The sequence below is a fragment of the Notolabrus celidotus genome, chromosome 11 (assembly GCF_009762535.1).
Source record: "Notolabrus celidotus isolate fNotCel1 chromosome 11, fNotCel1.pri, whole genome shotgun sequence".
NCBI lineage: Eukaryota > Metazoa > Chordata > Actinopteri > Labriformes > Labridae > Notolabrus > Notolabrus celidotus.
Genome location: NC_048282.1, coordinates 6,314,641 through 6,341,556, shown reverse-complemented (window position 1 = coordinate 6,341,556; position 26,916 = coordinate 6,314,641). Strand labels below are relative to the sequence as shown.

The 26,916-nt window shown below is 44.0% G+C and overlaps 1 protein-coding gene across 2 annotated transcripts; it reads right to left on the bottom strand.

Moving 5' to 3' along the window:
- Positions 1-1,210: 1,210 nt before the first annotated feature.
- epha2b (eph receptor A2 b) lies at positions 1,211-26,916 on the bottom strand. Of its 2 annotated transcripts, none has more exons than XM_034696438.1 (17): positions 26,734-26,916; positions 26,017-26,093; positions 23,872-24,520; positions 10,661-10,816; positions 10,093-10,452; positions 9,781-9,911; positions 9,111-9,282; positions 8,915-9,014; positions 7,800-7,855; positions 7,583-7,708; positions 6,701-6,898; positions 6,537-6,598; positions 6,182-6,391; positions 5,914-6,063; positions 5,631-5,824; positions 4,500-4,655; positions 1,211-3,041 (listed from the first exon to the last, which is right to left on the bottom strand). In XM_034696438.1, the coding sequence occupies exons 1-17, from the start codon at positions 26,816-26,818 to the stop codon at positions 2,933-2,935; spliced, it is 2,991 nt and encodes a 996-aa protein (XP_034552329.1). In that variant the 5' UTR covers positions 26,819-26,916; the 3' UTR covers positions 1,211-2,932. The 2 variants fall into 2 exon arrangements, with proteins under 2 accessions (XP_034552329.1, XP_034552330.1); XM_034696439.1 differs by having other exon boundaries at positions 6,713-6,898.

The window sequence follows — 26,916 nt, the reverse complement described above, 5'->3', positions numbered from 1 at the left end:
ATGGGGAAATGACATGCGATAAAGGGGCCGCAGGCTGGAATCAAACCCAGGGCCAACCGCTTCATGAGCGCGCAATTTAGTCATTAGACCAAATCCACGCCCTAAATTGACTCATTTTCAATAAAACTAAAGGAAAACAACTGAAAAGGAAAACAGTGGTCCTCACTTGGTTGAAGTAGGGAATGTATAAGTGTGTTTCTGCAGGCATTTATGACGGTAAATACATATATCATTAAATTTAACATTCATAAACACGTTTGCAGTCGTGTTACTGGACAAAACAAACAGACTACAAGACAAAACAGCTCCTCACTTGGTTGATGTCACACTGAAGTCCCCTGTTGGCATTATAGGAATGTGTGTTTGTGTATTTCTGTTCTTTTGTGCGCACTAGTTCTTTTGGGAAAAAACCCAAAAAGTAAATAAAACAGACATCCTCACTTGGTTGTTTCAGTAGATAGTCCCATGTTTGCATTATAGGTATGCGCGTGTGTGTGTGTGTGTTTGTGTGTGTGTGTGTGTGTGTGTGTGTGTGTGTGTGTGTGTGTGTGTGTGTGTGTGTGTGTGTGTGTGTGTGTGTGTGTGTGTGTTTCTTTGCACATTTTTATGGTTGGAAATGATTATTTCTTTTAAAATAAAAAACACACATTTGCAGTTATACTTTTGGTGAAATCCTGGAAGGTTAAACAGAGGACCCCCTTTGGTTGATTTTGGAAGATAGTTCCTTGTTTATGTTATAGTAATGTATGTGTGTCTCTCTGCAAGTGCTTATTGCAGAGTATAAGTATTAATATAAGAATTAAGAAAAAACAGGTACACACTGTAACTTAAGTTATCAAGAGAAAATAAATGAAAGTATAAAGAAGTCCTCCCTTGGTGTCAGGCTATGGTCCCCTGTTTGTGTCATAGGAAAGTATGTGTGTGTCTGTGCCAGTGTTTATGGCTGGACATCAGTTTCCGCCTGCAGGTAATGAAACTCTCAATCATGTTTATTACAGGTTCCACCTCTGGAATTAAACCGTCCAGCAGCTTACAAGGAAATCCAGGTGGAAGTCTAAACATCCTGGCACTTTTTAAAACAAATAAAGCATTCCTCTGCTGTGCTCGGTGTCAATCATACAACAGTCTTTACCCACTCTCTGTTTCAGACTTTACTGCTCCGCACATGAAGCAGAGCCGATCTCAGGAATGAATAACTCAGGAGAGACAATTTGAGCTTTTTTTGTATTTATTGAGAACAAGAGAACAACCTTCAATTTAAATCCCAGCTCAGTGTTTATCAGCATAAATAAATAAAAGTAAAAAATAAATAGGCTATTAAATACAGTATAAAACATTAGGCAATAAGGAAGGAGTTGTTGAAGGCACTCTCACAATGTTTAGAAAGACAGCAAAAGTAGGAGACATCGCTTTGAGAGTGATGGAGACTCATAGAAAAATAATCAGTTTGGTATTATGGTACAAAGTGAAATCATACAAAATGTACAAAAGGTAATTGCAACCAGTAAACCAGAGTAAAAACAAGAAGAATCCCTTTTACAAAGACGGATCTATCAGCTACAACAGAATCAGAGATACATTTGAAAAAACGGTCAAAATTCAAGTAAAGGAAGGTGTACGTCAGTAACACAATGATTTGCAGTCATCAATCAAGAGCACTGGAGAAACTGTCCACTATACACTTCCCATTACACTCCAGAGCTCTTTCTCTAAACCCAGACAGAAGCAAACTCCCTCTACTTTTCCACTATCAGGTACTCTAAAATGTTTTTCAACGTCTGGAGCGAGTCAAGCTCGAAACTGTCAAAGCATATAGTTTCATCCCATCAATGAGTAACTCAAACCCACAGGAATAATAATGGATATTTGTATAGCTTCCACAAAACTAAATGAGACATTTAAATTGCAAACCCAGTTATTATTAAGTATGAAATCATCTCAACCACAACTCATCATTAAGTTCTTTTTGTTCTGGCAGGGCCATTTGTATTTTTGACAAACTTCACCCTCTTCTTGCTACAAACACAGATGTTAACTTATTTCATTCACATATTATCGCAGCTCAACATAATTTGATTTTGTTCAGGATTCTGTGAGACAAAAACAGACAACGAGATTCTTGATTCAAGTGCTATATTATAAAACTGAATCCCAATGTTTTTGTAATTGTCCAAACATCATAAAAAAATAACAAGTGAATCTGTACCTAATATAAATGCTCTCTTTTCTCATATAAAATTACTTACATGATTATAGCTTAATTTCTGCAGGGACCCAGCAGAAGGCTGGGAACAACACCTGGCCCACCTGTGTTTGCACACCTAAGCAACACAGTCTCTTTAACTTTGGGCCAGCTCAAGCTAATCCAGCCCTCTCACAGCTCCATCCTCATTGTTCTAACAGGAAGAGGACCAAAGTGCCAATTAACAGAAGACGCCGTGACATCAGCACCGACCACAACCCGAGCCGGGGCGGGACTCTGACGCTCCCCTGTGTTATCACGCTGTGCCTCCTTTGTTTGTTGGATACTCACTGCAACAAGCTCAGGGTGCAAAGATATAAAGTTGAAGCCGTTCCCAGAACTAGCTGGATTGTTGATTTTTATAAAGCAGGAATGCGAAATGAAGTAAAATAATTCATGAGCAGTGAATCATATCTGTACAGAAGACATGGGTAATAAAAATAGATATCTAAATATACAGAGTCTACTTGATACGTCTATTGTTGTATATTTAGCTCATTCCCTGTGTGAATAAGATGAAGAAATCAAAAAATGTACAGATGGTTGTTGTGATTCAATCCGCCCAAAGATGGCACAGTTCTGTTGGTCCTGCTGATCCAGAGCCGCCCCTGCAGTATTGCTCCAGCTCTGCTTAGAGTCCAAAAGGCTGCCTGCTTCAGTGCCTGAATTTAATTCCCTTGTAGTTGAGCATCACACTGCAAAGACGCTCAGGGTGCTGGTCTGGTCCTTTAAACCCAGGATGCTATAGGCAATTCTTTTCAAATGGCCTGGCAGTCTCACACCAATGTTCTTTATATCCCTGTAAAAGAGAGAGACGAGAGAGGATATCAGAGAGATGCGTGTGGGTTTCACTTTGGCTTTACTCCAACACCTTGCAAGCACATCCTTCCTGTTTCTCATGCCTTGTAGTAATCTGCCACTCATCCAACATGACAAAATGCCAGGTGACTCCATTCTTGTCAAGCTTGATCACTAAACCAGTACAGAAGGTCTGGTGATGTGCCAGGATAATTATCTACTGAGATTTTATTTCTTCAATGTCTTCATAATTAAAAGGATGACAGAGGTTTGGTTCATCATAATACCATACACCATACTGCAGAGCTACAAAAGCCCTGCAACACAGCAGTCAAAAGCCCAGGTCTTAATTACAGCCTTAATTACTTAACGAGGATTCTCCCTGTTGACCATGAATCACTTGTCTGGCAAGCAGAGGCTGCGTCGTAAATAACTGCTGTTTTTTTCCAAGAGTGCTACCAGATGCCCTGAGATGGAAACACGAGGCCATGAAATCACACCATTCTATATGACAAATACTTCAAAAGGGTTGTCTGCCTGCTTTAAACTGTGCCCATCTTCCCAAATCATGAGGAAGACCAGCTGAGATAAGTATACCATGAAGAGAAGGGGAGACTTTAAGCTGGTCATGTGGTTAGAAAGCTCTGGCCCTCGTTATTACCCCATAAGAACCCTTATGATGTGAGGTTAACTGAGCTTTTTTCCCTTAAGGTCGAGTTTATTTCACCAAATTGCCCCTCTGGCAGTCCTACACATACGGGAAGATCCAATTGCCTTAAAGTACCCTTGCGAGAAGTTCAGGGGGACATTTTGAGCGCACCTCTTCAATCTTTCTAGAAGAACAAACGTGCCGACTAAAGGGCTTCAAATGTCGTCAATCTATTTCAGGTCCTTAATCTCCTTTAGTTGCTCCTGCTCCACAGGGAACGCTCTCCTCTTCCTTCCCTCCTTTAATGTTAAAGAAAGCCACAAAGGGCCTTTGCCCTTAACAGGCAAGACTGGTGGTTTTTGGGGGCTCTAGCAAAAGTGCTGCTTGGAGCAGCTCGTGTGTACGTGGGATGGAGAGATGAGAGCAAGAATGGAGAAGGAAAAAGGACTGCATCCACCACAGGCCATCACCGCCAGTCTACCACAAATGAGCCCACTTCTTCTCCTTCCCTCCATTACTTTTTCCATCTCAAAACATTTCTCGAGTTGTAACTGAGGTTGAGATTATATTGTGCGAAAACTATTCAGCCGGCAACATTTTTCAGGCTAACAAGCATAATTTACTAGGCGGGAGTTCATAACAAATTTATCCAAGAGTGAAAAACATGCTTCTTCATTATGATCCTTTTAAATCACCGTGTGATGTGACACCAAACTGTTCATCCTCTTGGCCTAAAACATTCTTTATGACTGTATTAAACATATAAGATGATAATGTGCAGGAAGCAAACATGTTTTCATGCCCACTTACTCGTTCTTCATCTGTAACACCTGATCCATGGTGACGACCCCGGCGCAGGCAAAATTCTCACTGTACTGGCTCATCTTGATGGACTCCAGCCACTCAGACACCGACCTGAAGGGAGAGCCGTCTGAGCCACTGGTGCTTGGAAGGCGGATGGATACTCTGCAAGCACAGAAAAGTAGATCCACGGGATAATAATCAACAGACTTTCCCACAACAAAGGGCGAATGACTGAAGTCTGTAATTACTGCAGAGGAAACCAGTTGGTGATAAAAACCAGTCGGAGCAGTCGGGGTGAAAGCCGATCAAGATATGAGCATGACAGTCTTTTGTCCTTTCTCAGTCTTTCTGGCTTTAATGCTCCATCACAAAAGGGAAAAATATGCATTCAAGCACGCAACCACACACAGCAGAGCTTTTAGAATCTCTTGCCAGGAGAGCACACACGTTTCTTATTAGCCTGCAAGGCAAGGTGTCAGTGTGTCCTTTCAATGGTTTAAGTAGAACATCTTAAAGCCATTCCCTTTCTTCCCCGCACAACCCTTAACACCCGGCCTCTTTATAACTTCATTAAAGAGGAGCTGCTGCAGGAGCTGGTTTTAAGTGTTCTGAAGTATGTTACGGTCGAGTCACAAGACTTAAGAGACCAGCAAAAGTCAAGTCTGAATGAAGGCACGCTTTAGTTTACTGAAAGCAAGTCACAAAGCTCATGATGACGAACATTGAAATTACATTAGAAAGGTTGCATATAATTGTACTTTTAGCTGTCGAAAAAATGTTGTAGATTTCTATCAAGCAAGGTCTTGAATTCAGTTGAAAAAACATCACAGATTTAGCCTTTGTGGCAGATCTGCATCCTCTCAGTTTTTAACCTCATCATCATTGCAGTGATCTGATTGGGCAGGGATGCTAAAATCATGAAGCACTGCGCTAATTAGCTCCCTAATGTTGTCTGAGGAGGGAAGACCGGTGCAGAGGTGGAAAAACACCAACACAAACATGCAACTGTTGAAGTGTTGCAGCTGCGGTTACAACAGCATGTTTCTAAGTGTGTGCTGATATTGGCAACTACTGCATAGTTAGCACTGTAAAAATCTGGATTTCAAACACTTAAACCTTTATGCAAACAAGTCTTACCGTGGGTCAAAGTCTGCGATGGTCTTCAGGGATTCTGGGCTCTTCAGCAGCTTGTCCAGCAGGCTGACGATGTCTCCAAAGCGTGGCCTCTTGGAGCGATCTTGGAGCCAGCACTGCAGCATCAGTTGATAAACAGTTGAGGGACAGTCCATCGGCGCAGGCAGCCTGAAGGCTTCATTGATAGCCTTCATCACCTGCAAGAACATTTTCAGGTGACCTGTTAGATCTCCCTCTCACTAGTAGAAAGAGAAATGTGCATCTAGCTGTAAACACTGAAAATTACCTCATGGTTGCTCATGTCCCAGTACGGTCTTTCACCAAAGGCCATGACCTCCCACATGACGATGCCAAAACTCCAAACATCACTGGCTGAGGTGAACTTCCTGTATGCTATTGCCTCTGGAGCAGTCCAGCGAATGGGGATCTTACCTCCCTGCAAAAGAAAGCTTCATGTTAGAGACAGAAGAACTAAAGCACCACTTAAGAATCAGAAACCAACATGGTTGTTTCTGGACTCCATCCTGCACTTTGGAATCTGGACATATACTTACACTCGTGGTGTACGTCCCCTCAGGATCGTCCTCCAGCACCCTGGACAGGCCGAAGTCTGACACTTTGCACTCAAGGTTGCTGTTGACAAGGATGTTGCGTGCAGCTAGGTCACGGTGGACGTAGCTCATGTCAGAGAGGTACTTCATACCTGCAGCGATGCCGCGTAGCATGCCCACCAGCTGGAAGGAGGCAAACTCACCATCGTGGTCCTGATTGGAGGAAAAATAATCGGAGTGTCTGAAGATTAGTGACTAGAGCAAGAATGTATACATGGTTTTATAGTAGATAAGAAATATTACAAAACTAGATGTTGATATAGATTTTAGATTAGTGTCAACAAGGAAAGAAACTTACCCTGAGGTATCTGTCCAGCGCTCCATTCTCCATGAACTCAGTCACAATCATTGCATGTTTGACTGCACACACAAAACACAAGAGCATATAAATTACAACTACTCAGCCCAAACATGCATGAAAGAAATGTTAAAAGAAGGGAGTAAAAAAGGCCACAAACTCACAGAAGTCCTTACATTTGGTCACCACCCCTTCCAGACGGATGATGTTCTGGTGGGAGAACTGGCCCATGATGGAGGCCTCGCTCAGGAAGTCCTGCCTCTGTTTCTCTGAGTAGCCTGGCTTCAGCGTCTTGATAGCCACCGCCACCTCTTTCCTCCCCGGCGCCTTCAGAATACCACGGTACACCTCACCAAACTCCCCTGAAGGAAGAAAACAACATCAATGGGACAAGTGCAAGAGATATCACGTACATGTGTTTGATACAGTTCTCGTGTTTCTAGCTGCAGGGGATTCCTGTGCAACAGAGAGAAAAGGAGGAAGTCTCTGCGGCTGTTTTGCCCGAGGCTTCCTCGCAGAGGTGTGTTCTGGCTGGGTGTTGAGAGAGAGTCTATTTTGTTTAATTAGTGGATGGCCTGTGGTGTGGAAGCATGGGAATCAGCTGTCACGTGAGGAGAAAATAAGGGGGGCATGGTCGTGGGAACTGGGGAAGGGGTGTCTGTAGAAAATAGACGGTGGGTTCAAAGGGTAAAGGTTGTCGCACTTGAATAAACCTTTAATGAAAGATCTGGGCCGGGACCAGGAAGGTGCTCTGATATCCTTCCAAAACACAGTTTCTGTGACACTTTCTCTGTAATTGTTCGTCAACTTGAGCCAAAAAAACATAGATCTAACAGCCAAGACCTGCCAAACAACCAAATGTCTGAACTTGTTGTGGGAGAACTCAGTCAGATGGATGTTAATCTCACTAAAGTAACCGCTGTCAGTCAGCCTTTGGAGGTGGAGAAAATACACAATATAAACAGAGAATTGGGGGATTGGAAAAATCTTTCAGCATCCCCGAGTTAAGCCCCGCAGTAGAGTGTCTCAGCGGGGTTATCACTCACCAGCTCCAATGACTTTCTGTTTGGATATGTGGCTGGGGTGGATTTCAGTGGCAAACTTCAGGACGGCTGTGTTGGGGTCCTCGTACGTGTGTGGATCCACGTAGGTCTTTAAAGGCTTTAATTGCTCTGTGAGAGAAAAGAAACGACACATTTAGCTAAACAAATTAGGAAATAAATTATAGGTAGAGAAAGAAAGGAATGGAGATTTTCTTTCTACCTGAGCTGGAGAAGTAGGTGTCCTCAGGTCCTTGCCGGGTGTGAGAGTTTCGTTTCCTGCAGTGATATAACACCATCCAAAAATTAATATCCAACTACAACAAAACAAACGTCCTTTATCTTTAAATAATTTGCCTGCTTTGATATCCATAGCACATAGCAACTCTTTGTAGCTATTTTTCAAGACGTCCTGAGGCTTTCAAAAGGACCACAAGACTGGTGCAATCAGCCTTTCAAACACAAGCAGCCTTTTGAAAAAGGCTGATGATAGACAGTGTTTGCTGAGCCGATTTTAAAGACTGAAAGAGAGACAAGCAGGCAGGAGGGAGGTGGACAGACGGGCTGCAGTCTGCTTCAGTGCAGGCTCAGGTCACCTCTACAAAGTGCCTGCAGTCTGATACAGAAAGAAACCAAGCGCCTCTTATCTCAAACAATGCACGAGCCCGGACCAATTTCCTTTCAAAGGCCCCAACACTTACTAGAAAATAACCATTGAGCAATGACAAGGCGCATTCAACGCAAATTCTTCCCCAGTGAGTTCTGGGACACAGATCCAGATAAAGAGAAAGAGAAAGTTGGCTAAAGGAAAAGAGAAAGAGAGAGGTGAGGAGAGACTCAATGCAGAGGCCATTTGGAGGCCCCACAAAGGAAAGACAGAAGAATGAGAGAGGAAGCCGGAGAGGCAGGGTCCACTCTGACCGATCAACGGGACGGACTGACAGACATGAGTCCGGTTCACACACGCACTCCTGAACATGTCCAGAAAACAACATTCTCACTGTCCAACATGAGGGTGGCGAGATCTCAGGAGGCGGGACATCATTCAAAAAGGACTGTATATCAATACTGTGTGTGATTAGACGTATTGACCAATGAACAAGAGGAAGAGTATTGAGCAGCTCCACTACGAGCTCAAAAATTGCACAGGTCACACTCTGGTTGCATGACATTAACATCATCACTGCAGCCCACTCAGTCATTATGGAATTCCCTGACCTCTACACATTGACTCATCCGGAGTTCTTGTGGAAATTTTCAAGGAGGCGTGCAGAGATAAGTCCGGGCGGAAACTGGGTTAGAACAGCTACGAAGAGCAGAAGAAGGGCGCTTACTCACCGTCTGCGCAGGAATAGGACCACAGCCACAATGAAAAACATGACCGCTACTCCAATCGCCACACAAAAGATCAGTGCTGTGTTGTTAGAAGGAAGGCGTTCTGTAAAAGTAAAGGAATAAAAAGACAGACAAATCAGGAAAACTGTATTTGTGACCAAAGATTGTGAAACAGTTTAACGGTGGTTTGTTTCTGTACCGCTGAGCGAGGTCTCAAACTGTTCCTCCATGCTGGAGCCTCCAGGGCTGCCATCACTGCTGAGGGCCTGCACCCTGAACAGGTAGGCTGTACCCGGGGACAGATCACTGATCTGAACTGAGTTCTTCTCGAGTAAGAGCACGGTGTAGGTCGTTACATCCAGGTTATCATCCTGGGAGACAAAAGAGGAAGACAAGCGGGGGGATTCAGTGGAGGGGAAAAGTTGTTCTCTTGGTTATGATACTTTCTCATGGTCTCAGTGAGCGGGATAAGTTTAGGACTTGATCATTGCCAGTGTCCTTTGCTAAAAGACCGAAGACTTAAAGAAGAAGCTCTGCCTTCACTACGCCTTTTTGCTTTCACTTTTTTGAATCCACAACAGAGTAATATTTGTGCGTTGTTTTATTTGTGTACTGGTGTTACAGAAGCTTGAAAGGCAGGATGTGTAAACAAGCACAGTGTCGTTCTGGCATGCCGGCTGCAACATGTTTTTTTCATTTGACTTCTGTTGCTACCTCCAAGGCCTCATTGGCTCATTGAGGGAAGAACTGAGTCCAACCATTACACATTATGACATTTACGTTGACAGTGGGGTGTGCAATGGATGAAAAAAGTACTGTCTTTAACTGGCAATGAAAAAAGGGAAGGAGAGGAAACAAAAGTTACTGACCTTCTTGCGGTAGGTAAGTTCATAACGTATGGGCCGCAGTTGGACCCTCGGCCGCGGTGATACGTCCCAGGACAGGGACAAGCTGTTGGAGGTCTTCTCAACCAGTCGCATCGTGGTGATCTTTGGAGGATCTGAGGAGAGAAGGGAGAGTTTGAACTTCGCTGCACTTTCTACTAAACGTCAGAAGAGGAGAGTTCTTACACTCCTGCAGCATGTTTGGACTAGCAGAGCTGTCCCTGCCACACAGATAGCATCTGTCATTACCGCAGCACAGATAGCATCACTGCAGCTCCTCATATCAGCAGCCCTCACCTGTGTAGTGCAGGGATGTAGTCAGAGCGCTGGTGTATGATGGTTTATTAGATCGGGGCATCGCCTGACTGGCGAACACTGACACGCCGCTCTGCGCTTCCACGGTGAAGGTGTAGTTGAGGTGAGCGTCCAGCTCGCTCACTGAGACCTTGGTGTCGGTCAGGCCAGTGCTGGCCGGCTCGTAGCGGATTTTCTCCCCACAGGGCTGACACACAGTACCCTCACAGCGCTGGCACTCAATGTTGTAAGTGATGTCATCCCGGCCTCCGGTGTCTTTAGGCGGGCTCCAGGAGAGGAGGAGTTTACCTGGCGATAGCTGGGTGGTGGTGGAAATGAGGTCTTGTGGGGCAGAGGGGAGGCCTGATGAACAGAGATTGGGAAAATATAAAGGATGTTAGTTTGATACGTCTGACTTGAAGGTGACCCTTAAAAGTCTAAAACTACAGTTATAATCTGAAGGATCTCAAAAAACAAAGATGCTGATTGTTTCTTTAAAAATAAAATATGTGCATGGAAATGTTTTGTATGTTAGCTCATTGACAAGTTACACTTCTTCACTTCAACTTACCTGAGCAGGATCCAGTAGGGGGGTCGGTTGGAGCCCGGTAGAAGCCGTCCATGCAGGGACAAGAGGAAGCCCCCGAGTCAAGCCTCTGGGTGTTTGCAGGACACGGCTCACACTTTTCACTGGATGCTTCAGCTTTGAAGAAGCCAGGCTTACATTCTGAAAGAACACAAAAATATTTACATGAGCAGGTGAACAAGGACAATAGTGGCTTCAGGCAAAAACCTATATTGCACAACGCACAGCCAGTTATTCCACATCATTCAGCCTGTTTGAAGGAGCAGTAATTCTGTGAACTTTCAACTTGCAAGCAACACAGCCAGCAAGCTGACATGTTTGATGTCACGGTGAAAGGCCTGATTTGGACAAGTGATGGAGATATAGGAGGGAAAACAGGCAGGGCTGTTCACAGTGTTGACTCTGCTTTTTGAAACACTGTCCAAGACACAGCTCACATGAGCCCAACCCTGAAAAAAAAGCAGGCTCCCTGCCTTGACGGCACTCCTACTCCTTACTGTTTCAACCACCAACCCCCTCTGATTCTACTTTCTTGCAGTGTCTCTCTCAGCAAACACAACCAGTCGTCCCACATTCCACGACAGTAAGTCAGTCAGAACTTAATGCAACAAAAATCAGAAAAGGGATGCGACAGAAGTGAAGCAGCTCAAAGCAGAGCATCCATTCGCACTTCAATCCTTTTTCGCCCAACAGTCTATTATGTTATGTCTTTTAGGACCAACATGCAGACCTTTGTAACTGTATCACAGAGATTAGATGACATATGACCTCACAGGTCCAGTTCAGTATGAAGACATACAGGTAGAGGATCCAGCTGTGCATAGCGGTGGTGAAATATGAACTTAATACGGTGTGAAATTTTGGAGAGAGCGCGCCATAAAGGAGAGTGAAAATGAGACGGGCCCCCCTTTAACTTTGCAAAAGCATTCCAACGGCTGCTGCTCCATGTCCTCACACCATCACACATTCACCCAACCACACACACACACACACACACACACACACACACATACACACACCCACACACACAAGTTCATGCATGAACTGCACACAATCACCCACGCCCATGTGTATATGCACAAAACACACATACATGTATGCAAAGCACACCCGTGGACACATGGGTGATTCTGACATCAGAGGAGGGATTATGTCCGCTGCCTGTCACCTGTTCATATCCTTCTGCCAAGTCAATTCAGAAACTCACACACATACACCCACATGTATAAACATACACATTTCCTTCCTTCCAATTCGCCTGCAGTGTTTAAATAGCTCGTGTCATAAGATGTTGACAATGCAAATGAGAGCACACAAGCAGGCCAGAGGAAATCAGACAGAGAAAGACGCAAGACAGAAGGAAACCAAAGAAAAGAATGGTTTGAGAAAGATCAGATAAGAGAGAAGGAGGGAGTGATTGCCAGACGAAATGAAGCAAGCGCCAAAGACTGAGACAGAAGCAATAAAAGTGGGAGGCAAACACATCTTCTGTGTGAGATTCCAACAGAGGCGAGTTGAACTGAACAGCCAAGGACAAAGACAATATCAGATTCACTCAGAGATACGGCCTCGGCCTTTCATTGTGGTTCATTTGAAATGAAGTCCATTTAGAAGCCGCAAATAAGCTTACACCAGAGGGAAAGCACACGGCTCCACTTCCATTTAAGTCACATCAGAGGGGATTTACTCGATTTTCAGCGTTTCCTTTAATTGCGGTTCATTTGTGTTGCCGTAGAGCCGCTGTGAAGAGGTGTGTTTTAACTGAAGAGTGTGACAACAATGGCAGAAAGAAACCCACTCTGCATGAGAAGAAGATGTAAGTTTCTGCAACAGGCTTGCATGTTACTCAATCTTCCCCTCAAGAAAGCATCTCTTCTCTCCTGGCCAGCTGTTCCACTCACAACCACTGCTACTCATTAACGTGAGGTTGGCCGCGGCAGAAGAGAGGTGCTGTGGAGGAACAGAAGGTTCAAGAAAGAAAGAAAGAGAGAGGAATACTGTATCCTGCTGAGGATTGAAGAAAAGAAGGGAGGAAGAAAAGAGACAGGCCAGGGTGAACTCCTCCATTGAGAAGGGGCAACAGCTGCTGCCTACAAACCCCAATTCATACCCCTACCTCTCCTCCTCGTAATCCCCAAATTCCTTCCTCCCCTCCTTTCTCTCCTCCCAGTCTTCACTTAAAAAGGCGCCCAGCTAACCCATTAACATTGCTATTCACCACTGACCATCAGGCACAGAGAATGCCATGCCATTCAAGTGCTGAAAGAGAAAACATACACACACACAAGCATTGCAGATGGGAATAGCCGAAATGCCACATGGCAACTGAATAGAGGAGGACTAGCCTCTTTTTGGCGCTACAGAGCAGGCTGCAATGCATCGTGGTCAGGACTGCGGGGATGATGGCCTTACACTGCGAGCCGCCTCTATAATCAAGATGCATTCCAGTGCACACCACCCAACAGGAGTCCTGTAGCAGAGCGCCTTCACTGCAGCTCCAGTTTCAGACCCTGTCCTCTGTATTAAGGTGACTGAGTTTGTGTATCTTCACCAAATGAGTCACAGTGACGGTAAAATAAATGGATGACTCTGCACTGAGGTATTTAACAGGAGGATTCCTCGACAAAAGAGCAGAGTCCGGTGAAAGGAAATCTCCTGGTTCCACTGAGGAGGTGGAGCGCAACTTTGAATTGTTGCTGGACACAACAGGAAACAGGAAGTGTGAGGCTGATGCAGCCTTCCTTCCTCAAGGAGCCAATCAAAGCATGGAAACACAGCGGAGCACGACGAAATGACGAACCAGCGCGGAGACTACCAGAGTCCTGAGACAGAATAATAACCGTAGAGGAAGCCAAAATGTGTTGACCTGACATGAACGTGGGCTTTAAAAGCCGGGGGGGAGGGAGCTGCTTGGATGATCGCTCTGAGCTCAAACGTATGACATGTTTGGATCAGCCATTTCTTCCTCCCTCTTTCTACAGAGTAACGGAACTGTTTGTCATTTGAGAGGCCCTGTGTGCCTTGAGTGGTTCTGTGTTTGTTTATTGAGACTGAGTGCAGGGGCCTGTTATATTCTGGGAGCCTGAGTTGCTCTGGAGTGGGAGCCCCCCAAGGACCCCCCTGGGTTTGTCGGCAGAAGTTAAAATGGATGAGATGGCGACAGTGATGAATGCATGGTCGGATAGATGGATGAATGGGGTAACATGGTGGCTTGACAACACAGATCGCCCTCAGGACTGGAGGAGTAAGTGGTAGGGGGGCCCCCACAATCGAGTCCGGCGCTGGGCTTTTAAAAAGGCAGAAAGGTCATGTCTGCCTGAGGGTAGATGTGAGTTAAACTGTGCATGGCTTACAGGGAGTCAGTGGCCAAGTAAAACAAACATATGCTCGCAATGAAGAGGAGGAAGGAGGAAGGAGGAGGAGGAGGAGGGAGAAAGAGTTACAGCAGCAGACTGAGGGGGTTAAATTCAGGAGTATGGCCAGAGAACAAAAAAACTTCTTGTCAAAATAAACCCATAATGAATAAATATAACGTCCTAATCTTTATCAGCTACCCAAATATGAGTCTGCTCTTTGTCTGCACCCTGGCCTCCCTCATCTAGTCCTCCCAACCCCCTATTTTCATTGCCCGAGTCAGTCAGCCCCCTAATTGCAATATGTCATGTCATTTTGTTTGTATGCAAGGTGACAACATGTCATTAGCATTTTGGGGGAGTCAGGTTGTGGTGGAACAATGAGGCTCTGTGATGGGGGAGGTGAGCCAGTAACACGAGCCAGAGGTCACAGAGGTAGAGGAGTGCGGGGGGGGGGGGGGGGCAGGGGGCAGTAAAGGTGTAGGGTCTGTTAGAAGTGTGTGCATGTGTGTGAAGGGGGGCATTAGTCAAAAGGATTAGCTGGCCAATGGAGCAGCTGTAAGGGCATTACATCTGTTTTACAACTGCACTCGGGCTTTCATCTGGGGTTGTTAACAAACACAATAAATTCCCTGATCCCCTTTCTCCTCTCACTCCGTCTGTCCACTCAGGATCAGGGATTCGGGTGTGATACAGAGTGGAAAGTGGAGTCAAGAGGCTAAAAACAACGACTCAACATGGTCTAAATAAGGTGCCTAACCTGAAACCAATCCTGGCTGACATGGAGGTCACAGCTTTCAGACACCTCAGTAGGACCTTAGTTTGGCTGCATTTCAAAGTGTTGCTGGTTGAACCCAGCCAGCCAGGTGGCAAACACAACACCATTTAACTACGCAGCGCCATGGCCAACATGTCACACACTGCATGCCGACAGCCGTCTGCTTCCTGGACAGGGGAAGAGGCCAAAATGGGACCAAATGCACCCATAAACAAAAAGACTTATCAGGCAGGACAACAAAATAGAAAGTGGCTGAGCGAGGTCGCTCGGCACGGAGCGACAATGGAAAGCCCTGAGCCAACGGGTCGGGGAGTCACCCAGGGATTAGGTGACCTCCGGTTTCCGCTGTGGGCTCGTCCTGTTAGCTGTGAAGGGTGGGTGGGTGCTGTGTTGTGCTGGGGAGGGGAGGGGACAGGGGGACAAACTGACTGACATGGGGGGAAGGAAAGTGCTGACCTCACACACCAGAAGTACAATACAATGCGCTTCACGTTGCTCTGGACTCCCCCAACACGACACATACACATATACACACAGCCTGGAGGCTCAGGAATGTCACAAAGAGGAAAAATGTCCCAACTTCCTGACCAAAACCCAAACACACACTCAAACGCCAAGAAATGCTGAGGCTTGGTTATTTGACTAATTGCAGAGATGCAGATACTAAATGTGCAGAGTGCATTTAAACACTATGCTTCAGAGGATAAAAACAGAGTCACGTGCACTATCATTTTAAAAGAAACAACAACAACAACAGATGGACTAAACACAGTTTTTTCTACAAACAATACATCACATGTGTAATAAAAAATGTTCAATGTGTCATTTTAAGAAGATCAGATAAAAAAACCTGAGTATAAGAATCATTTTGCTTCCTGTCAGTCATTCGAACCTTTGACACAAAACACCTGAAGCTTCCCGAACTTCATCAGAGTGGATTACATGTGTGAACGCAAATCGACTAATTTTTAACCGAACCTTATCCAGACTTTTCAGCTAGCTTCCCCGTAAAAAAATCTAAAAGAAGCTGGGCGAGCTAAAGAGGGAACGCAGCAGATAAGGATCAGGGAAAATTCATGGCTAGGGAGTGGAGCCATATGTTGAGTTTCTCTGCTTTATACTCTTCACTGCTCCTCATCAGATTTATGTTGTGTTTGTGTTGGAGACACTCATACATGATGGAAGCATATAAACACTGAAACAGTCACCATTATTTCTCGTCCTACTCCGCTTCCTGCATGTGCTACCCATCCACCCCCTCTCACCTACACCAAAGGAAGCTCCTTCTGCTGTGAGAATCTGTCCAAACACAGATTATCTGGGCTTAAACAACCTGAAATCATCCAGGAAATGTCAGATGCTGATGTGTGAATGGGACCATAAATTTAGTTCTCCAAAGTGCTACCTTTGAGCTCATCGACAGCATGAGAAAACTAGCAAAATAAGTAGCTGCAACTAAAAAAAATACATTTCTAAAAAAGTTTGATACATGAATATTTTAGTTGGAAGTTAATCAAGGCACATTGCATGCAAAGGTAACATTTCATATTGAAACTGATACCACTCTGTTTCAAGCTTTCTCACACCTCAAAGGTTCCAGCAACCACACCTTGAAGCCACTACAATACAATTAGCTGTAATCCACGTTTAAAAATCATAAAGGCCACCAGATCTCATCTTCGTTACATTTCCTGTCATCTTCTTTGTGATAATTGACAGTGTACTGTTCTTTCCAAATGTTGCCAAACAAGACCGTGCATGACACCACTTGAAAGTATCTCCAGAGTCCCCCCATTATCTAACCAGCTCCTCCGAGTTCAGCCCCGCAAGGCAGACGATACCTTGGCACGAGATCAGAAGGAACCATAAATTCAAAGTAATCAGGGTGGCTTTTGAGTTAAAGAGAGGACATATTCAGACTGTGCAGCTACATGAGCAGCGTTTTCCAATAAGTCTAAGTGAATTACAGCTTCTACTTTTCTTTTTTTTTGACAGGCTGCAGGGATCAGATGTGGAGGATAGTCGGTAGAGCAGATCATTTCAATGTGGGGATTACCCTGCAGGAGTATGATGATTTCCTAACCAGAAATCAAACATAAGCCAACTAAATCAGAACGCTGACAAACTGAGGTGTGGTGCTGTGTGCATGTCTCTTTGCATATTAGCCTTCAGATAGGATGACATTGCACAAGAGTTTGGTCTTAAGAGATTTTGGGTGGTTCTTGCTTCAGGTACAAACAGAGTGAGAAACTAAGACCTTGACAGTTTTGACATATAGGTCTCTGTAGGATCCAAACTTTCAATATGAAGAAAAAAACAGACTCTGGCTTCTGAAGTTAAAATTTCACCTCCGCTAAATGTTTATTCCTTAAATACTATGTGACCCAGGCTATTTGTTTTCCTCTGCCTCCCCGCTTTAACTCTCCAGCTGGCAGCATTGTTCAAATTTAGCCTCTATTTATCTTTACGAGTCAGTCTTAGACAAATGTATTGACTGTGCAAAGAGAGGAGAACTCAGCTCAGTCTAAATAATCCCATCAGGGCCGTGTGAAACGGGATGTTTAATCTCTATTGGTGTCATATTCATGACCGGCACACCAGCCAGAAAAAACAGTCTCAATGTGATTTCACGGACAACAAGAATACAACACAAATGTTTGTTTGTCAGTTTGTTGTACTTGGACTTCTTGTGCAAGAGGGGGCATTTCATGAGGTGATTGCATGAGGATAAGTGTTTAGATCTATGTGTTGAGATAAGAAAGTATCAAATAAATAGAAAATGAGAGGCAGAAAATTGGGGCTAAAATAGAAAGAGTCTTCAGGGACCAGAGGGTGAGGGGGAGAGATGAAGGATGTCAGAAAAGCAAGACACAAAGCAAAAAAGCAAGGCACAACCTGTAGTTACTTCACTTAAAAGCTCAAACACACCCAAGTCAATTACTACCCGTACAAATCACTCACCACAGTGTACAGTCATACAGCTCCAACTTAGTCACCAACTGTTTGTTACATCAGCTGAGGATGAGTTCAAAGACACGGATGGAGGAGGACGGAGGTCAGAGAGAAAATAGTTTACTGGAACCTCTCTGGCGAGAGGAAAAATATCTTTACTGGAACTTATGTTGGACAGTTGTTCCACCAAGACACCCAAACTGCCTTCAGCGTTTCAGATCTTCCACATTGTGTCTCTCTTTTCAAACACAGGCTTGTGGAAACCATGATTTGGGATTAAGCTGTATTTGTTGAAGAATTAGAGCGGCTGATGAGGTGTGGACCCGCACAGTTGAACACAAACCCAAGGACCAGCCAGAACAGCCCCAGTCCTTTGTGGGGTGACACATGGTATGCCGTTCTATTGTGCCGGGGAGGATTATGGGTAAGGAAGGGTGTGATTGGGAACCGGAGGAAAACTGTGTCAGTGTCAACAGTGAGTCACAAGTGGAAACCCAGGGAGTTGTAGTCCTTTTTTAAAGCCAATCGCTTAGTTGGACAAAAGTTGAGATGTTTTTCTTGAATTTAAAATTAGGATTGTTTATTTTCCCTCTGAAGGGCTCCAAGGAACAAAATCCAGATAGAAAGCAGGTGCTGAGTGAAGCAGTTGGTTTTGTCCACACGCTGAGAGCTGCCTCCACCTTGTTTTTATAACTTTTGTTTTTCATGAATATATTTATTCATAACAAATCTCAGTTATGGAAAAGACATAAATCTAGTCAACCTGAATACAATTTTGACCCATGTGTGCTCTCCATGTTATGATGGCAGGCAGTGAGGAGTGAGTTAGCAAGCAGAAGGAGCTTATTTATGTAGATGATTTTGTTTTCACATATTGTTTCGTCATCATGGCTGATACTGGAGCAGGATGAGCAGAGGAAAATTCACATTTTCTGTCAACGTTTTGTTTTAGATAGAGAAACTCTACAACCAAGGCTTTGCTAGCTTAAAGGGCTAAAAGTCTATGAAAAAGATTTAATGTTTATGTCGGCGTGTGAATACTTCACTGCTTTTAAGGACTAAGAGTTAAACTGAGTGCATATTTATTCAGACATTATCAGGACACAGGAGCTCACATCATGACACCCGGGCTGTTACAGGTAACGTTAAAGCTGCTGTTGGTAGGAATGGTGTAAAAAAATGTTACTTTTTTTCTGCTGGGTTTGGAGAAAAGGTCATAATACCCATCGGTACTCATCGGTAAGAGATTTGAGACTATCGCGAAATCTCTGTGTTTTCCAATGCCTTTGTATCAATCAATGTTATCATTCCCCTCGTTCCCGTTATGACGGACCAATCACAGCTAATCTCCAATCCTCCGTCCTGATTGGTTAAGGGGTGGCCCCTATTACATCCTCCGATTGGTTATGAGTCTGGCAGTATCATGACTGCACACACGGATCTGTGTGAGGGGGCTAAGAGGACATCTGGTTGGGAGGGATAGTGTTGACATTGGAAGTTCCTATCTCTGAACAGATGTTTACTCTGTGACTACCCACAGCAGCTTTAAATCGGTACGCCTGCTCACCTTTTTAAAGCAAACTAACGCTAATAAATCAGAGTTAACAAAGTTTACTTATTCTGTTACAGTTAATAATTTTATGTAGCTACAAATCAAAACGTTACCTCATCACTTTGCATCCTGCAAAAAAATCGTAAGGTTAAGGAAAGTTGTATTAATAAGATCTGTATTGAATTAATTTGCTTCCACAGCTAAGACTCGTTTTGGCAAGAGCCACATCAGTACGACAACAGTGGATGGTGCTCATGGGAAATGCAGTCTTCATCTTAAAAACACACACTACAGATTTCCTCTGAAGAGGTCACCAGATTGAACATGAAAAATCCTCACAGAGCCCCCAATGTGTTAAATTTCTAATGAAGTTCAAGGATAAAACTGGGAGTCGTATTGGTAACATAGAGAGGCTACAGTCCTTGTTGGACAGGTTGTAGGATTGATTCCTTGTCCTAACAGTATTGTGTGAGTCATCCTCCACTCGCTCTCCACATTTATAATCTCTCTCTTTCTATCTGTTCTTTCAAACAAAGAAAAAAGCCTGTAATATAATAATAAATGTGATCTAACAACTGTAAATGGCAAATATTAACAATATATGGTGTCTTTATTGCTTGTAACTGGGATAAACTAAACATCTGTTAAGTATTTTTATGTTAGTTGGTGTGCATGTATCAAGTTAAACCCCAATTATGCAGCGGGTCCATCAGACCCGCAGGCATTGGCTGAGTAACAAAATCATGAAAACCACACAAGGGTTAACGTATTAGTCAAGTAAATAATCTGAATAATCCTTTCCGGCTTGGAATTTTAATATATCTGATGCATGTCTTTATATAATAAAAGCTGTAGTCCTGCAGAAGTTGGTGGAGCAGTTATAAATGACAGCGGAGACTAAACAGATATACAATAGCTCAGTGTAGTATAAACAACAAGTGATCAATGAGACATTCCTCCACATGATCATGGTAATGAACATTAACCCTAAGAGCAGCTTGAACTGTGCTGACTCTGCCTCCAAAGCCTTTTGTATTTAAGGTTTATGTGTTTGGAGAGCTAAAATAATTCTCCTTTATGGTACTCTGTGGTGCGTCCATGAAAAACAAAAGCCGTTCTGTGCCTCGCCACAGCTGACTGATATGATTTACAACCAGTTCATAAAAGCTTTTACATTTACCGCTCTGGAGTCTGTGGTAGGTTTCTGCGGAACAGGAAGGGATGTGTTTTATCTTTAGAGCTTGTTTGTGAAAAAGATGGACTCTAATGTTAAAATGAGCAATGACGGCCACAGAGAGAAATGCACCATACGCCGCCTACTGAAACCTCAGCTCCGGAGTTAGAGCAGAAAAAGCACCCAGAAGTCAAGTTTGACGTACGAACGGTTACAGAGCCAGAGAGTGCTGATGAGGAGACAGTGACAGAAACCAGAACGTCACAAATTTCTACTTTAACAGGTCCCACAGGGCAGAGGAGTCATATAACTGAGCGAACACATCGGTGAACATGGAAACTCTCAACACAAGTACGAAAAAAACACCACAGTTGAAGTTTTGTGGTTTCTCCCCGGACAGACACGCAGCACAAGGAAGAAGCAGGGAGAATGATTAACTGTGTGTCTGCATGAGATTCCTCTTTAAGCCCTTCCAACCATTCATCTTGGCCTGCACTGCTGCAACCCTGTGATTCATTTCCACCTTCATCAACGACTGCACTCATACGTCTCCCGACCTCTCATTTGACTTCATCTCGCTGGTTTTTGTGACTGCTTTGTTTTGTCATTTTTATGTGAGGGCCTGACCCGGAGCTGCTCTTCCCCCCTTGGGAATTCCTCAGGTCTGGGGTAATGTTGGGAGGCTCCTCCTCGGCAAACTGATCAGGAATGTACCAACCAGGAGGGAAGAGGAGATGTGGAGGTGGAGGTTGAGGTGGAGGTGGGCTACTCAGAGGGGGGGGAACAGTGCTTCATTGTTCTCCTACCTTTACATTCCATTCCTCACCTCTCTCTGTTTTGGAATCACACCCCTCCGCTAAACATAACCCTCTCTCTGTCGCTTTTGTATCACTCCTCTTTCATTCCTTCCTGCCTTTCCTCCTCCGCCTCCTACCTAATCATCTTACCTGGCACTTTCCTGCAGCTAAAAATGATCTACTGACAGAAAACTTCATCGCTCTTATCGCTCTGCTGCAAATGGGAGGAAAAACTAAGAGGGGAGGTAATCTATTATAGAGCAGGCTGCGAGAGGATTTACAACTTTACTCCGAGGTGTGTGTTCCAGAGTGTTTATGAAGCATCTGAAAATTAGGCTTCAAAGCTGCTGGGTTTGTGTTGATTTTGGCGCCCCCTGTGGACAAAGTGATATCTTTTAGCTCTTTTATGATCTTGTCTTTTAAGAATGCTTTTAAAACAAACTTTTTCTGTGTGAAACTGAGCTGTAGTAACTGTAAATAAGAAGGTTGTTTCTGCAGCGTCCTGTTTATTGATTCAACTGAGGTCTAACCTGAGGCAGCGATTCAAAGAAAATAAGTCCCTACCCGCATTATCTAACTATAAGTTTGACAGCAAGAAATTCGACTCAGTGCAATCTTTTTTAAAGTCCAGTTGTAGTCTGACTAACGCAATAGATAAATGTGTTTGTTATGATAGCAGGAAGGGTGCGACATCAGTCCTGTGGCTCCAAAAGTCAGATCACTTCTGCTTATGCCTTTTCTCTGTCAGCACAACATATCAGCGTCCATCAAGGAGGTTTCACTTTTTAACAGAAGGACTGAGTCCATATCAATGTACAGTCAGTATTTGAAACACTGATTTAAAGAGAAAGAAGAAGCCCCTTTCATTTGAGAATATCAGTGTCAATTGGTCACTTTATGGTGAGTTACTATATTCTTTACTAGTCGTGTCCAAGGTCACAGTTAGCATGCATTAGCTATGCTAGTTGAGTTACCCTTGTCAGATCTCAAATCTATGACTGGAATGTTAAATATTTGCTCTGTAGACCATCTTCTCAACCAGAAGTAATGAGCATGCCATCCTTAATTTGCTAGCTGAAACATATGACGCCAATGCTGCGTGTAAACAGCCCAATAACTCCTGCATGATTGCGCGATTAGATTGTGGAATTAATTAAATCACAGCTACTCAAGAACAACCTCGCCCAATTCCAATCTAGTATCAGGAGAGTTTACAGAAACTTAATCAGTACTTAGGATTTTAATTGGACATTATTTCTTTTAACTTTTAAGTGGTAGAGATTACTTAAATCACACTTTATACTGAGCAGGTATAAACTGTGGTGGTTTGGGGATTCCAGTGGGATTCCAGGTATGCAAATATCTGTGTGACTACTATAAAGGGCAGTCAGTGTGGAGCCCTCAGGTTTGATGGGAGTCTGAGGGGGATTTGTCATGGAGCAGATTTCAACATGTCTGTGCATGCCAGCTTGTGTTGTATGTTCACACACAGACACACACTGCTGAGGCCACACGATACACCCCCAAATCTGCGGCTCAGGTGCTTCATAAACAGAGGGGTAAGAGGGAGAGATGGATGTAGAGACAGACAGGGGAACATGTATCCAGCATGCCCATGCACAACAGGAGGGCCTCTTTTTTTCTGTGATGCTTGAGATGAACAAAGTCAATACTCCCCCACCAGCCCCCCACACTAGCCTTGAAGATGCTAATCCATCACAGTACAGTAGCCCTCTGGCTTCTTTGATCACTTTCAGTCACTCTGACAGCCCATCCCACAACAATAAAAGCTCTCTCTACAGGACTTGAAACAAAACTTCTCTGGAGCTACAAAGTCAAAGGCTGGAGTTATTGTTGAACCACGAATCAGAGAGAACAGATGATAATGAGAGTTCAGGAAATCACCTGACGCAACAGGCCAAAAGAAAAACTGTGTGAAGGGTTATCAGAGGTGTTAAAGAGGGACTCTCACATTCATTCAACACCTTTTTCAATCAGGGGTTAACACATAACATGGTTTGAAATAACTACTGTAGAAGAAAATGTCTTTCCCAACTGACTGGCTCAGTGTTGTTCAGTTTTGTTCAACTTTTTGCACCTTTGGATTTGAGCAGTTCTCACCACTCATCCTCAGCCTCGAGGACACAAATGATGAATCATTTTAAAACAAAAGCTAAAGTTCAAAGCCTGCAGACATCTCCACCAAACTGTACTCCTTCAAATTAAGACTGAAACTCAGCAGCACATTTCCTAATTTTATAGGTATCGCTCCAAGGTCAGGGATGATGCCGGGACTTGTATGAAGAGGTCTCAGCATTCCTTCCATTGCTGAGGAGTCATGTTAGCCAAAGGGAGAATTCCTCTGAACAATGATAATAACACCTATTATAAGTATCTGCAGTCTGCCATATGGACTTGTTTTACAACCTATGGTAATTGAAATGAAGTTAAATGGTGAGTAATGCCAAATGGTGGGTTTAAAAACTCACTCTCATGGGAACTGTGTCCTGGGTTTACACCCAGACCGGGTGAAAGGCCTGGGAGTCAAAAGATCTTTACAAATACCAAAGATTCAAGAGCACGCCCTTACCTTGACATGTATCCTCGACCTCTTCGTAGCCTGGTTTGCACTGGCACTGTCCGACTGGTACCACCCATTCTCCATCCAAAGTGCAGTAGATGCGAGGAAAGTCCTCGATGATGGCGTTCTCCACACACACACCACTTACTTCCCTCAGCGCCTGATTCTCCCCTCCAGCCACGGTCTCAGGGAAGGACGCCAGGCTCTTCACTGTGGCCGGGCAAATCTTGTAGTAGACCCTGAGAGAGATCAGAGCAACGCAGGCTCCGATGTCTTGAAAAGCCAAGTAAAAACCTTTCCTGGACAGGTTCTCCACCACTCGGGTCTCCTTGTTGATGTAGAGCTCATTCTTTCTGGTGATTTCATCAGGTGCGATGGTGGCCACTTTCTTGAACTGACCCTTGCGGAAGGTAGTGCCCACATCTGCGTCTGACTCTGATGTGAAGAGATTGAAGGTTTCCTTGCATGTCAGCGATGTGGCATCAAAAGAGTTGCAGTCTCTGACGATGAACTGGAGCTCAACGAAAACCCGAGAAGCTGATGGACGCCGCTGGATGAAGGTGGTACGCAGCCAGTTGTCCTGCTCAGGCTCCCCAACATTGCAGACGGAGTAGGAGTAGAACTGAGAGCCGTTCAGGGTCTTCTGGACAACCTCCCACTGAAAAAAACACGTAAAAAACAAGGTTAGAGGGACTAGAATGGACCCATGGGGAGCCCCAAAGCATACAAGGCTGAACCAAGACAACAAGTGGAAAATGGAAAGGGCCAATCACAAGGGTTTAACTTCTGTAACCTGAACCTGTGTGTGTAAGGAAACCCATGGCTGTACATGCTGCTAATTACTCCCCTGTAATTTTTCAACTATCCTTCACAGATATTTAACATTTCTGCATCAATGACAGCTTCACTTTCTGAGGCAGCCTCAAGGACTCACTGTGTGAAAGAATTTCTAACATTTCACGGGCTCCAAATTATTTCAGATTCAGTCTTCATGGGCTGTTGCTACCGCTGACATCTCCCCCGAGCAGTTTTTTAGTTTGCATACAAAATATGGCCACAAATATTTTATAAGAAATGGACAGCATGTTTTAACACCGGCTCTTGAGGAACAACTGGCCCCCGCAGGGGCAGAGCCTGTGGTTTGCTCTCTGTGTGTAGCCACTGTGCTATTAATTAAAGGAATGTGCTTTGTTGGCTGAGTGTGTGGCTCTGTGTGTAAACTTGATGTCTAACAGCAGAACCGACACCTCTATTAAACAGCTGGCGAACATTTTTTATAAGTGGCCTTTAAAACCTGGAATAATAATTATTATAAGTGATGGTAGTAACATGGGAAAGTGGGCACAATAAAAGATGTTTCCAACAGAAAACAAGGAGAGCACCTGATGCTTATTAGTCAGAGAAGTGGAACTAGTGTGATTATTTAAGGAGTGAAACTTAAGAAAAGTTGGGTGAGCCACTGTGAGGAGCACGTCTGCACATGCCTTTGAGTCATCAGCACATGAAATGCGGCTATTTACAGAGAATTTGCATCAGCTTGACTGGTGAATTACTTTAACACTCATTATAGAGGAAGGCACAGATACCTTCTGTGAAATGGGAAAAAGATAACCGCAGCTTTTGGGTGCAGCAATGAAACTAATTTCTCCAGACTTCTCTAAATGCGAGCATTTCACTGCAGAAAAGGTAGCTCTGAGCGATTGGCTCCGTTAAAACCCCTCCCCCTCTAAAAAGAGGTACCACATGCTGCAAACTTCACTAAAAGTTAATTGCTCTCTCTAACATACAATTCTGGAGCTGAAGCCTTGAAACCGCAAGAAGCCACAAGTATTCCCAGTTGAGAGCTAGCAGCTATTCTGTCTGCCTACGCTTTAGTGTAGCTCAGACATGCTCTGCAGGCAACTATAACACCACTCCTGTTCAGATCCATACTGCAGCCACCTTTCGGCTTTAACTGACAGATTTTATAGAGACCTGACATATACAAACACTGAAGATCTAACCACACGAGTCAAATGGTCAAATATTTCTCTGCACAAGAGGCTCTTAGTTCAGCAAGAGCCCTTCCTGTGCAATCTACCCATGTAGATTTATCCTAAGGCAAATTCCAAGCAGCAACGTGGGAGCTGGAGGAGAAGCAGGAGCGTTACTCACCCCGGGCCTGTCTTGGTCTAAGGGCCATGTCAACCAGCCCAGTTCGCCTCCTGTTGCTCTCATATCCAGAAGCACCTCTGTGGAGACATGAGAACACCGTCAATGCATGAAAACAAACTTAAAAGCTCTTAAGAAAACTCACATTTAAACTCTGATATCAAGAGAAATAATCCAACATTCTTCTCCAGAGAGGAAAAACACATAAAATTGAATCTGGCTGAGGAGTTTTCATTTCTTATTCAGCAAAAGAGCAAAGTTTTGTAGCACAAAAAATGGTGCAAGGCTTTGACAGCACAACTTTATTTTCTACATTGAGTATCATTATGTCAAACTAGTTGGCATAAAATGTATGCACAAATTAAAAATACAGGAGAAGTACAAAAAGACACAAAAACGAGTACTCATTCTCATTTCATAAACAAGTTGCTCTTTAACTCAAGAATTCACCTGCTGGAGTTACACAGTTCGGATCTGCGCACATGCAGAGAAAAGGAAAACTCTCTCCTCTATTATTTTTCAATTTAAAAAAAACACAACTGCAACGCAAACTTGATGATCAGTTTTTAAAATCCGACTTAACGCTGTAAAAAACTTTAGAAAGTGTTTCCTGCTTTAAAAGTTTCTTAAAGGAGGCTCCCCGCATGGCACGCGCTCCTCTCTTTAACTTTAACAGACTTTAGGAAAAGTTTTTGGAAATGAAAGAAGAATGGCACTCACCTTCTTTAGTTTGCAGCGTTATTAGTATACCATTTATAAGGACATATGAAAATAATAAAGGTCTGATTCCTGTGAAAAACTCCATTTGGCAAACTTTTCCTCCTTCTCTCTCTATCTCTCTCTCTCTCTCTCTCTCTCTCTCTCTGCTCCTGGACTCTGCTGGGACCCTGCTCTGCTCTGAGG

What these genes read in the sequence shown, in the direction of transcription:
- epha2b (XM_034696438.1), bottom strand. Translation starts at nt 26,818, where the DNA reads ATGGAGTTTTTCACAGGAATCAGACCTTTATTATTTTCATATGTCCTT. An exon ending in TAGACCAAGACAGGCCCGGG is followed by an intron (nt 24,521 to 26,016) that starts GTGAGTAACGCT and finishes TGTTTTTTTCAG; the next exon opens with TGGGAGGTTGTCCAGAAGAC. An exon ending in ATCGCAGACTTTGACCCACG is followed by an intron (nt 4,656 to 5,630) that starts GTAAGACTTGTT and finishes CTGTGCTTGCAG; the next exon opens with AGTATCCATCCGCCTTCCAA.